We start from the raw sequence: 13,652 nt of genomic DNA, 5'->3' as shown, positions 1-13,652 counted from the left end.
CTGTATCCCTACGCCTGCGCGCGCGCACTTCTGATTAACTCCGTCTTGATTGGCCAGCCTGTGACTAACGAAAATTCGCGATTCGATTTACCCAGGCTTTTCACGTAAAAATTCATAATGAAGCCGTGCACTTCGATCACTGTAGTCTTTTTCATGATGAAGTAACAAATTAAGTTTGTTCCAGTGCGAATTTTGTTTTCGAGCCGGTAGGACCATTCCAGTGCGCAGGCGTTGCACGATGCGGTCATGCCGGTTGTTCATATAGCTTTTAGTTTCAATTGGAATACGGTTTTATTTTGGATTATCTTAAGAATACGATCGATTGGTAGAATCAATGATATGTCAGAATAATCGTGGGGTTGATTTGATTAACAATAACATGTAATTTACAAGAATTAATCATCGATACGAGCTGCCGGTCATACTAGCCAATCATCGTGAGGGACGTGGGGAAATTACCTTATATGGGCAGCGGCATGCAAGCGACCACATACAGACGTCGCGCGTCGTTCCGTGCGCATGCTGCATACTTTGCGTGCGCACGACGCGCAACATCGTTAACAGTTTCAAAACACGCTAATCGCGGCAGCACAATACCAGATCGGTGGTAATCATGTCACATTATGTGCGCTCGATCGGTAAGTGTGCTAAAATATTGTACAACTTGGCCACATGCACTTTTGACTATGAAATAATTCTGAGACTTAAAATCGATATTATTTTGCTTTGTGTATTAAATTTCTTAAGTCATACCGAATCTAATGTAGTATTGAAATAAAAATATTACTAAAATCATAATTACCGGTCTCCGACTTTTACATATTCATATGTACATATATGTACTCAATGTGATCCTAGAACTTTATAATTTACAAACCACTTTACATACATAGTTGAACATAATGTATAAAGAGTTTATGAATATGATGAAATTAATCAATATCACATTCTACTCGCTAACTCAAGTGGTTTTATTATTGCTTCCGACTCGAGTCAGTGTCGTAGCATTGTTCCTTTTATCAAAATACGTATTGTCATATGTACGTTTTTGTTTAACAAATCTTATTCTTAATAATATTTCAATTACTAAATCTAACAAGGAACGTACAAATTTATAAGATACTGAAAAGGAACTTCATTATTGTGATCTGTATACATATTTATATTTTACATACCTACATCTTTTAAATTGCCCCTGTAATGATGCTTTGTAGAAAAAGAATTCAAGATATATTGACAACCGTAATGAAGTAAAAATGCCACAGAGTTACCAGTAAATACATATTGATGTGCCATTGCAATTTTATTAAATTTTCTTAATTCCTTTCTGTCAGAATTACAAATATGTAATTGAAAAATATCGGTGTGAGACAGATACTTTATGTTTTCGTATAAGGTCTCGATATAAATACATATGAGACTGCAAATGTTTATGCAAATTCACACATGTGTCTGTTTTAAGGAATGGTAATTAAAGATAATTTAAAAATTCTTTATTTTTTTCTACTGATGCTTTAATCGGATTGAAAATACAATGAAAAATTTGATTAACTTTGCTGAATCTTTTATTTTATAGAGTTCTATAAATCTGTACTTACATCTGCATCATAATATCCACTATGCAATCGTGAATAATTTTTATCATAAAACTTGTACATTACTCAAGCAATTGTTGCATTATAGTTTAACTGAGTTAAATTGAGTTTTCATTAAAGTTAAAAAGAAGTTGTAAACATAACTAATTATATGGTTTTGAAATGGAAAAATTGGAATACATGTAAGAATATTTGATAAATATATTTCACTTTAAATATAACAAAATATGACTAGATATTATTTCTGTATATGTACAGTGAAATACAGGATGTAAAAAAGTGTATAGAAAATGAAATATAATACATTGCATATATATGTCTTAAAACTCCATTTAATACGGTGAAAGATTTTTTTAATACAGTTTGTCAGTTTCTTTTATATCAATTACATAAAATCGTTAGTATTACATAATTTTTGTTAATTTATAACAATATACAATATAAAGTAGTGAACAAAATTACAGTCTACAAGCTTTTAAGCTATAGACTAATGAATACTGATACAGTGTATACTACGTTGTAAATATAAAAGCTGAGTATTATAAACAATATGTACCTTCTAAGTTTTAAAGTATATTCTATCAGCAAAACATAATTATGTACTTATAAAATTCATTTTCTTTTTCCAGATAATTTAATTCAGCTCTTAGTTTTTTCAAAATATAAAATATGAGATTCTCATCGTGTAAACAAAAATATGAGTTTCTCTACAATTTTTTAATAATATACTGTTTAAATGCATGTATTTACAATTTTGGCAAATTTGTAGATAATGGCAAACACATGCTGTATCATGATGATACATTTTATACGTTAGCATTCTATATTAATATACGTATAAGCATTTATTATATTTGTAAATTATCATATTAAACAAGTTCTGACATCTTGGATAAATAAAATTTTATATGAAGGTTACATATTTTAAAATAAATATTTTTTTTCTTCACCTATTCTATTATGTAAATAAGTTTTATGTAACTATTAGAAAATGCATCTTCTTAATGCAAATTACAAAACTTTATTTATTCAAGACATCATACGTATAATCACAAGTAAAACGAACAATTTAGTGACAGATGGAATACACGATACGATATCTAGCACTTTGTAGACTAATAAAAATTCTAATTTGATACCTAATTTTATAGAATGAAGTTAATAATAATTTGATAATTAAAATTAAATTATTATACGAGGGAATAGTATACATCTAAAAATGTTTTTATAGTTATTTCATAGAGCTATATATAGATATGTGTATATATGCTTATACAGATAGCTATATATAGCTATTAAATTATTTAAATTCTTTAGAGAATATGTACAAATATTTATTGTAAAACATGCTGAAGCTTTCATAGCCAAATTATATTGGCAGTAATTTGCAGTGTAATTAACAGTTAACACTGTAGAAGAATAAAAAAATATCAATAAATATGATATTCCTACAATGTCTTATTACTATGTATTAGAACTACTTATTCGTCATTATTTTTTATTAAGATATAAATAGTTCTGCACTTTAAGTTTATAACTTTTCTTTTGGTGAGGAGAAAAGTATTCATACTTCTGACAAAATATAGAAAACTCGCATCACTGAATTAGGAAAGCAAATGCAATTCCAAAGTTCTTAAATAATTCAACTCATAATACTTTCTTTAAGTACTTTTTAAGTGGTTTTTACGAAACAGAACACACCTTCATGAACAATGAAATTGCATTCTTTCATGCAGAATGCAATAATTATGACCTCGGAAATATAACTATATGGTAGAAACTACCTATATCCTTTCTAAAAGAAGGAGATGTATAACAAAAGATAATATTACACGAGAACTATAAATAAGCTAGTTTCTCAGTCAACTGATACAAAATGTTGTCCTTATTTTTACAATTAATCAGGTTATCGAAGGACTAAGGTGCATAGTTCCACGACTACACGATTATGTTTACAACTTATCCTTCCAATATTTTCCTGATATCTAAACCTAAAAGAACGTTAGATGAGTCCCCGTTTTTTTTTATAATCTTCTAAATTCAGTGATCGTCGAGGTCCTGTGTCTTTAATATTGCTAATAGGCTTCGGCAGTACACTAACAGGATTGTCTGAAAAAGATACATTATATATAGGTTTATGTTAAATGTTCTCAGAAAGAAATTTTCCTCAAAATATACAATAAAAAGTTTTTCTATGCAACTTACTTGGAATTGGTACCTCCAAATCAATTGTTATATCAAAGTCATGAGCATTGAATAAATCCTCTGTACTTTGTTTTTTCTTGCTATCTTGTCCATTTTCCTTTTCATTATTTGTTGTTATAGTGTCAGCTTGTTGGGTAGCTGTCTTATCATTCACCGGAGCAACAGTTGATACGTCGTCGTCTTCTGGTTTGTAAACCATTCTTGGTTTTGTGCTACGTCTAGTAAACGGATCATCCACCTTTTTACCTTTATTAGCTTTTATTTCTTCCTACAATATGAAAAAATATACAATATTTATATAAGCTAATTAAGCTTCAATATTTACATATTTTACAGAACATATTAAATTACCATAATAGCTTTTTCGGCTTCCTCAACATTTTTCTTTCGGTTACGGTCATTAATATAAGATATACTAGAAATTGTAGCCGTTCGCATTTTATCAAGCTCAGAAGCACGTTCTTCAAGCTCGCTTAACTCTTGATTCAGTCGAGTAGCAGTTTCATCGTCTCCTCTACAATTAGCTGCATCTCTTTCCCGCATAAGTTGAGCTTTCTTCATCGCATAATTATATGGATTCTGTTTAAATCGTTCCTTTTCTCGTACTATTTTCTCTATGTCTTCTTCTTTGAATTCATAAACTAACGCTTCCTTAATGTCTTTCAATTTCTGTTCAACTTCCTCAAATGTGGGCATAGATATTCCTTGCAAAGCACAAGTTTCTTTCCATTTAAAGAATTCAGACTCCGTGAATTCTTGATTTGACACAAATTCTAATCTAAACACGCGTTCCTGAGCTCCGTGCCTCAGTTTCAGGCCTTTATTTGTTCTTGTACCACCAAGTTGATAAATTTTTCCTGTTTCACAGACTCCACTAATTTCAGCTACTCTATAAACAGGTTTACCATTATTATTTCCAATGCCAATTCTGACAAAGCAACCTTGTACTACTCTATCAAAGAAAGGTAAGTGCACGAATCTTTCCATTTTGTGACGAGATAATCTGATTTTGTTCAGATCTTCCTTGGTATTAACATATATTGGTTTCTTCGGTTTGGCCTTATTACTAGTAACAGACCTGTAAAGTTTTAGAATCACAATTAAAAGTGAATACCACTATAACACCACAACTTTATCTTTAAAAATCAAGTTACTGACTTTTTATCATTATCAGAATCGGAATCTCTACTGTCACTTGAAGATGATCTGCGATGAGAAGATGGCTTAGCAGTTTCTTCATCTTCACCACTATCCGATGAACCACTGTCATCTGAATAAATATCAGATGCCTTAAGCTTTGTTTTATTTGCACCTCCTTTGTGGTCATCCTCTAATTCCTCTTCTTCAATATCCTTTGATTGTTGTTGTTGTTGTTCTATCCTTTGTTTTTCCTTCTCCTCTATAAATATATATAAAGTGTCCATTAAAAAATGGTAATCTTTTTATAAAGAAATAAATTTAGATGATCCTCAATTTATATATTATTTTACCTCTCTCTTTCTTCTCCTCTCTTCTTGCTTTTAAGAGAGACATTGCATGGAATTTTTTATCTTGTTTCTCTTCTATTGTCTTCTTACGATCTTTACTTCTTTCTTTAGGATCTGGAGCTCTATCTACTTTCTTCTCTTCTGTACTCTTTTCTTTCTTTCTTGATTCTTTTTGCTTCTTTAATTCCTGTTTTTTGGCCATTCTCAGCTTCTTTTCAATCTCAAATCTTGTTTTCATTATCTCACGTTGTTCAATACGTTTGAAGATTTCTTGTTCACGTTCTTTCTCTGTCATTTGAGCAAGTCTTGCCTGATCTTCCGCATCTCCCATCAATTTGTCATCATAGCCATCATTAAATTCCTCTTGGCTAGAATCAGAAACACTAGCATCTGAATCTGAAACTTCACCTGAAAATATAACATTATTATATAATTTCATACAGCTGTAAATGATATTAAAATTTAATGCAAAAATTACCTTCTTCTGGTTCAGAAACTTTTTCAGGTTCCTTTTCACTAGCACTTTCTTCACTACTAGATTTCGTCATCTTTCGTTTATTTCTCTTTGCTGGCACTTTCTTTTTCTTATTTTTACCAGCCTTTGTACCCCAATCATCATCTGAATCAGATGTGTCTGAATCATGGTTTTCTTTTTTGGTAGTTCCAGTGTCTTCATTAGATTGAGAATCATCTTGAGTTTTGCCTTTCTTCTTTTTGGCAAGAGATAACAAGTCCTAATTTAACAGACAAATACCTAATTAGAAATTAAATATTATTTATATACTGAATAAGTATAATATATATGCTACACAATAAATTTGACATGTAAGATCTGGGCTGCTGATTTTATGTACTTGTAACATATACAATAAATTGTTATATTTATACATCATTTTGTTAGTATGTTTCTTCTTTAAACTTTCTTACGACCATCACTATATAAAAACTTGAACCTACTTATATCCGTTAGCAATACAACAGGTTATGTAAAGTACTTTTTCCCGCGAGTATAGTTTACAATAATGCGATCAAAATTTACAAAAGTGAATTCCGTATAAATAACATTATTATTAATATCGGGCCGCTCAATTTTCAAAGAGCAATAACTGAATTAAAAACGTAAAGCAGCCGATATGTGACACGAGATTTTTATAGTAAGGTTATACATGATTTACATTCTCTAGATCCGAGCCACTTTCCGATGCACTGCCACTACTATCAGAATCTATGAGGGCCTGATTCTTTCTCTTTGGCATCGTCACACAAATATTTGCACGGAGATCGTGAAAATTGCACGCCCTCCTAACAAAGACAAATCTAACGTCATACAAGATACAATAAACTAGGAAGACGCGTAGAACCGAAGACGTTAAATATCCACGCCGATACAGAACAATACAGAATAGCGTTCACCAGCGTTCACCGCGCCACACACTATTTTATCAACTTTAAACATAGAGTAGCAGTGATACTTTACGAATGCTCTCTGGTGCTCTCTGTTATACATTGTTGAACGTACATATATACAATTGTTATACGTTATTCCCTAATGTATAAATTAAAGAGATATTTTTTTTATAATATTTCTATTCTCTTTTATATATTAATGCTCATGATATGATTCGTTCAATGATCCAGCAGGTGCTGGCGTATCGATGATAGGAATATTTTCTTTCATTGCACTGGCAATCGTGGATGTTGACACTTTTTGCCGTCAATGGCGTACGATAGACGCACCTGTGTCGATGTGTCAGAGAAATTTTCTACTATATTGGATTTTGTATGACGTTACCGTCAACCAGTGAAATGTAATTATAGGAGTGTCATTCACGAATTAATTGTGATAGATCGTAGTGTTGTAGAGAAGCCGAGCATTCTAATTACGGATGTTTAAAATTAGAATGCTCGATGGCTGTGAATATGGAAGTAGACAAGAGCATGTCCGAAGAGATTGACACTCAGCTATCGGCGAGCAATTCAATAGAATTTAATGACGGCACTCGTCGGAAGGACAACGAAAATGTACGAGATCTCGAGCATTCTTATTCGTCCCCTGAAAATAAAACATTCGACAGCGACAAATGCGATCGTACCATTATATACACGGAACTGGACGATCCTGAAATTTACACGAACGATTTAGACGGTAATCGAGTATTAAAGAATGAAGAAAAGGAGGACAGCATAGAGAATAAAAATAGAGAATTATCCGAAGATACGAAGATTTTAAAGAATGACTGTAAGGATCAGCGATCGGATACAACATCAAAAAATTCCACTGATAACCATGTGTCTCAGGCTCCATTAGCCTTTACAATTGATTTTGGTAACAAGGAAGTTGATACAACAAGATATCAAAACTTATTTGAAAGATACAGTGCCAGGCACAAAAGAAATCTTTCCACATCTAAGGTAAATTATATTATAATAAAAGTATATATTTAATTAAAGGTATATGAAACATTAATTGAAGTCACTAAAATATGAGTAAATACAGAAAAATATGACTAAACCAGAAATTAAATTTTCAGGTAGAAATTAACACAAGAAAAAGTGGCACTTCTTTTTCTTCAAAATTACCACAAAAACAAAAAGTTTCTAGTACACATTCTGAGGGATACTTTAGTAGTGAAGATGATACAAGAAAAAAAACAGATCAGTTATCGGAGAAACTTAAGCAGCTAGGTAATTAATTTCTTTTAAATTATTAATCTTTTAAAGTATTTTTTTTTAATTTTTTAAAATAATATTTATGTCTTTGGATTTGATTAAATAACAGGTATTAGACAATGTTTTTTAGTTTTTAACATAATATCAGATGAGTTATATGAATTAAAAGTTAATTCTTGCCACAAATATATACTTTATATCTTTCTTAACTCTACTAATAAAACAGTTCCAACTTCCAGCACAATTTAATAAATTTGTCTAGTAAATATATGTTAAATGTATAATGGTTGAAGTAATGCTTGACTTTATTTTCTAAATCATTGAAGACCGATTCCTTTTGAAGAACAAATTCTGTATAATGGAAGGCTATATCTGTAATGTATGAGTCATGATGAAGTCACCTGTACTATGCTTTTTAATATTCTTCTCATGTATCTTCGATATGTTCACAGTATGTAGGCTGCCACCACATTAATGATTTTAATATCACACCCATATTAAAAGAAATATTAAATCAACAAAATTATGCTTTTTGTGTTTTAATATTAACATTAACTTTACCAATTTATTTATTATTTTACATTTTATTCTTGTATCATTATATTTCTGTCTTGTTTCTGTGTGTAATATTTTATACAATTGCAACAAATTTCATTTTTTAGGTTCAAAGTCGATATTAAAATCATCTAATGCTGGAAAAAAATCTGAATCCAGTGTGAAAGTATCAAATTTTCAAAATAAACAAGACTTGATGACTAGATCGTTTGAACAATCAAAACAAAATAAATTTCCTCATCAGAATCTTTCATTGGAACTTAATTACATGGAAAAAACAAATAGACCATCATACTGGTTACCTCAGAAATCTGCCACTATAAATGATTTAAGTCGAATTCAATGTAACAATTATGATGATACTACTGGTGAAAAGATGTATACAAAGAATATAGATCAAGAAGATGATTACGAAAATTCGTCAGACAATGAAAAAGTCTCAAACATCAGTTATGCTAGAAACAAACATATTAATGCAAAGGAACACAGTTTATCTAGTGTTGGATATACGCTGGAAGTAGATCCAAATGAAACAGTTGAGACCAACATAGATGCTTTTAATGTCAGTAATATTGATGCAAGATCAGATGGTGGAGTCAGTGAAGCAGGTACATATACAATACACAAAGACTACACTGATGAAGAAAAAGCAAGAATGGATATTGATAAAGTATTTAGTGTTGGCATTTTAACTGAAGGTGAAAGCAATGAAGCATGTATTCATAGCTTTAAGGTAAATCATTTAAAAACTAACTATTATATACTATCAACAGTAAACACTAAAAATATACTAAATATAATAAGTAACAATATTTCATTTAACAGATGAGTGTTTCAAGAGACAATAGTACATGGATATCAGAATGGGCAACTCAAGTAGCGGAACATAATTCTCTTCCACCAGCAATTGGTGGACCAACTGGCCGTACTCCTCCTCTGAGTCCTTCCAAGATACCATCTCCTATTCATACTAGATCTCAAAGACTCTCTCGTAGTCGCAATGTATGTCCTTATTATATCTCCATTCTTCTTTATTTTTTTGATGAAAGATAAAAATATATCTAAAGAAATATTGTCGCTTATATAACATCCAGGGTTATCATATTTAATCCTTTTGTGACTGAATTACTTTTCTAAAGAATTCGTTACGTGTCTACCGATCATCATGTTTGTAATGGATACTAAATTGAGATCAATTCTTTTTCGAGTATTTAAGTAGGGCATACATATCCCACTGGCCTCGGAAGGTTCGAATGAAACCACACATTTGTATTCACACCCATTGAACTTTTAGGAACAAAGTGACAGCAGCTTGGATGCGGAATCGTACTTGCGAATAAAAGAAAGAATTGGTTTGGTGTCTAACCAACATACACTTATCGATTCTGGAGGAGAATCAGACGACGACACCAGTAACAGTTACAATACCCCTCCACATAGCTCGCAACGGACACCGGTACACGGTGCGCTAACTAGGCGAGGAAGCTTATCTGAATCTCTCTTTAGAAGAATTAATACGAGTGAAACTAGGAGAAGTCTTCGGAAGTATTTGAATTCAAATAAATCTAAGACTGAGGATGCTAATGCAGAATTAAGTAGTCCGTCCATAGATTTTGCTTCCCTTCATTTAGGAAGACGAAGTAGTTCCTTGGATAGGTAAAATAGCTATTATTACACATGAAAATTCAGTCAAAATTTTACGGTTGTAAAATTATTCTTAAATATTTCTTCTGAACATTTCAGGAGAGAATATACATCTGATACAACTGAATCTAATACGTCCAGGAGAAGTAGTATGAAGAATTTCCAAGATGATGAAACTAAATATACAACGAGCCCTATTTTAAGCCGTCTAAGACCATCTACACCAAAATTAACTAATAGTCCGATTGTAAGTCGGAAGACAGTTACAACAATTGTTAATTCGCCTATGCTAGAAAGAACTAAGCACTTGACGAAATCGTCTCCGCAAGCGAAAAATATTGGGTATTTTACTTGTGTTGAAAACAGGTGAGCACACTGAATAAGAACCTTCACTGTTTCGTCTATAGTCTATGTATTAAATATCTGTGTTTTTTTTTTAAGTCCATACATGTTAAGGAAATCTAATAGTACTGCAAGTTACCACGAAGGAAATACTGGTTTTAATAACAAAGATACTCTAACGAACTCGAACAGTGTTCTTCAAAATAGTCCAAATCTTCAGCGCAATGTAAATATCCAAAGATCATGCAGCAATGCAAATATCAGAAATATCAAGTCACAGGGTCAGTCCTCGCGTCGCAGTAGCTTTAACAGTAGTGACATAGATAGAACATCTTCCGGGGGAAGATGTCTTGTTGCTTCCGACAGTAGCAGTGAAACTGGTGAACAGCAAATAAAATCTTTCGTAGCATCAGCATCGTCTGGAATTAAATTGAATCGAGCGTTCAGCATAAGAAGAGCTAGGTACTTTAAAAAATTTCACAAACACAGTAGATGGAGTATAACGTAATCTAAACTGTGTATCATCTTCTGCAGATTAAATTGTGAGTCTGACACAACTCCAAATACAACTCCAGAAGAAAGACGTAAAAGAGCACAAAGTGAAGTGAAAACAGTAGCTTCTTCGGTAAACAAACAACAGAATTATCATCGAAGTCGTGCAAGCAACATGAATACACATAGTAAGGAACCTTTAAAAAAATCAGAACCTACAAAACCTAGAGCTGTATCACTATCGAGAACTGATAGTACTAGACTTAGTATGAGAGTACCAAAATCAGTGCATGTAAGTGTTGCTGATATCTAATTTAGTAGTTTCCATAAGAATGTAAATCGATATCGATTAAAATTATAAAATTATATTTAGCATGCCACCATTACACAGCGACCCAATCAGAAAGTAAATAAAGATCAGAAGTCTGGTAGAAGTAATTCAACTTTAACATCAAAGGAAGTAGAATTTCAAAACTGGAAAAGAAGAAAAAGTTATGATCCTATGAAAGCAGCTGCTGAGGGAAGAAAGAAATTAATAGATAACTCGAAAAAACATCACAGTACAGAAGATAGTACAGGAAAGTAAGTACTTGCTTATATGTGTTTGAAAATATTTGCCACACATCAATTTTATTTTTACAACAATTATTACTATTACAGACACGATAATTCTGTATTACGATCCGCAAGTTTTCATGGAACTGGTGGCACTCTTTCATTAGCTAATGAATGGTCTGACAACGAAATAAATTTTGCTCAGAATGACAATCAAGTACCTCCACCATCTAGTCCGCAGTTGGTAAGCATATACATATGTATTGTAGAGAAAGAAAATGTGTTTCTATTTTAGATAATTTTTACTCAATTTTTTGTAAATAGGAAAGCGATAGTGATCTAGAAACATCGTACTATTTACAAGCAACGCAAAATGTTGTATCAGCTATGTCAGCTCGTATTACAGTCCGTCGTTCACCTTTAGTGGATTCAGATAACGAGAGCGATGAAGATACTAGTCACAGTCTGCATAAAAATATGTCGAAAACATTACATCAACCTAGCGATACGGAAAGTAGTGATGATCGCCAGCCTAACAGGCAGAATGTTATTTCAAACACTAAATATAATAGGGCATTTAGGTATTTATTTATAGTAAACGTAGTAATGTTTCACCAGTTTGTATTATATATTTTTCATAATCTATATACATGCTAAAACTTTCTTTACAGTTTACGTAGGGCCAGATTAGAATCACAACCAACAAAATTACCAACAAATATAAATAATAAGAAGTTAGTGACGCATGACACTAGAGGAAAATCTGAGTCCATCACAAGTATCAGTAGAACTGATTCTGGACGTTTTAGTATGCGATCAAATAGAACTTCAAATACGGTATGTATTTCATTGTTTAAAGCACAAATTTTGAAATATTACTACAAGCTTATTCATTTTAGGGTCCTAAAATAAAACCAAAGGAAACAAAAAAATCTGCAACGCCAAACGCAAGGGAAGTTGAGATGCAAAATTGGAAACGTCGTAAGAGTTACGATCCCATGAAAGCAGCTATGGAAGGAAAGAGAAAAGCTGGATTAGTAAAGAAAAACACAAATGCAAATCTTTCCCCAAGGTAAGTAGTTTTTGATACCTGTTAATTAAAAAAATGATATAAAAGAATTTTGTTGCTCCATTAATATAAAAAGAAATTGTTTCACTGTGTTGGTAGGACCGATAGCGATCGATAATCTAATGATAGAGACCATCGGTACAAGCAAGTGGTACGAAAAAGACTTGTTTGATTTTGCGATGTAGATTTTTTTAAGAGGTATACTGATATATTTTCTGAATATTTTTGTTATTATTGTATAGCCTCCTGAAAAAATCATATTGCAATAACGCTGCTTTTTGGATTTATTTACTATTTACATTCATTCATTGCCTATTACAATGCACTTTTAATCTATGAATACTATGGATGAGTCACTATTTGATATGATTTTATTCTTTCTCAATATATAACTATTATTCTTTACTTTTGTTACATAAGAAGCATAAAGTCCATATTATTCATTTTTACTTCCTGGTTTTATATACAGATCTTCTAGTGATTTCAACTACAGAGGCATTTCATCGTTTTCATTGAAAGAATATTGCTCATAAGCGATATAGCTAGAGAGTACACTAATACACCTTATAACGAGTGCGCAAAGCAGAAACTTTCCAATCTAGATAGTTGTGGCTTGTTAATGTGATACACAGCTAGATTAATTTTCGAGCCTTATATCGATATGTTTGATTTGCATGATCCAAGAAAGAACCAATGTGCTCTTGGTTTGATGAACCTGTTTCCTGATATTTCTGCAGTCTTTTGTTTCTATTATATAGATGCAATAATCTAATATATTCAAATACTGAGTATTGTTGTTTCACAGTTAATCATTCATTATAGAGCCATACATAAGAGAATAGTTTCATTTCTTAACAATAAATTCATTTTAGTAACTGGTTCTTTCTTCACATAGCTTTTGCTTAAGAAAACATTATTTGCTTTGTTTTTAGTCATGTTGCAAGATCACGCAGTTTCCATGGCTCATCAGGATTCGGAGTTAGTGATTGGAGCGATGAAGAGTTGGCTATATCTGCAGATGAAGCTGCCGCTTACTGA

The 13,652-nt window shown here is 31.8% G+C and overlaps 2 protein-coding genes across 2 annotated transcripts; one reads left to right on the top strand and one right to left on the bottom strand.

Annotated features, from left to right (window-relative positions):
- Nucleotides 1-3,354: 3,354 nt before the first annotated feature.
- LOC107188262 (RNA polymerase-associated protein Rtf1) lies at nucleotides 3,355-6,700 on the bottom strand. The gene is made up of 7 exons (XM_015576533.1): nucleotides 6,463-6,700; nucleotides 5,766-6,021; nucleotides 5,291-5,695; nucleotides 4,959-5,199; nucleotides 4,152-4,878; nucleotides 3,801-4,068; nucleotides 3,355-3,704 (listed from the first exon to the last, which is right to left on the bottom strand). Exons 1-7 carry the CDS (start codon nucleotides 6,541-6,543, stop codon nucleotides 3,598-3,600), a joined length of 2,085 nt encoding a protein of 694 aa, XP_015432019.1. The 5' UTR covers nucleotides 6,544-6,700; the 3' UTR covers nucleotides 3,355-3,597.
- A 318-nt stretch (nucleotides 6,701-7,018) lies between these two features.
- On the top strand, nucleotides 7,019-13,652 carry LOC107187581. The gene is made up of 14 exons (XM_015575710.1): nucleotides 7,019-7,699; nucleotides 7,819-7,972; nucleotides 8,620-9,245; nucleotides 9,338-9,514; nucleotides 9,807-10,168; nucleotides 10,256-10,522; nucleotides 10,598-10,960; nucleotides 11,033-11,282; nucleotides 11,364-11,572; nucleotides 11,651-11,789; nucleotides 11,870-12,126; nucleotides 12,217-12,382; nucleotides 12,445-12,617; nucleotides 13,547-13,652. Exons 1-14 carry the CDS (start codon nucleotides 7,196-7,198, stop codon nucleotides 13,650-13,652), a joined length of 3,753 nt encoding a protein of 1,250 aa, XP_015431196.1. The 5' UTR covers nucleotides 7,019-7,195.

This window comes from Dufourea novaeangliae, unplaced genomic scaffold, assembly GCF_001272555.1.
Source record: "Dufourea novaeangliae isolate 0120121106 unplaced genomic scaffold, ASM127255v1 scaffold16, whole genome shotgun sequence".
Taxonomy (NCBI): domain Eukaryota; kingdom Metazoa; phylum Arthropoda; class Insecta; order Hymenoptera; family Halictidae; genus Dufourea; species Dufourea novaeangliae.
This window is presented reverse-complemented; position numbering and strand designations above follow the sequence as displayed.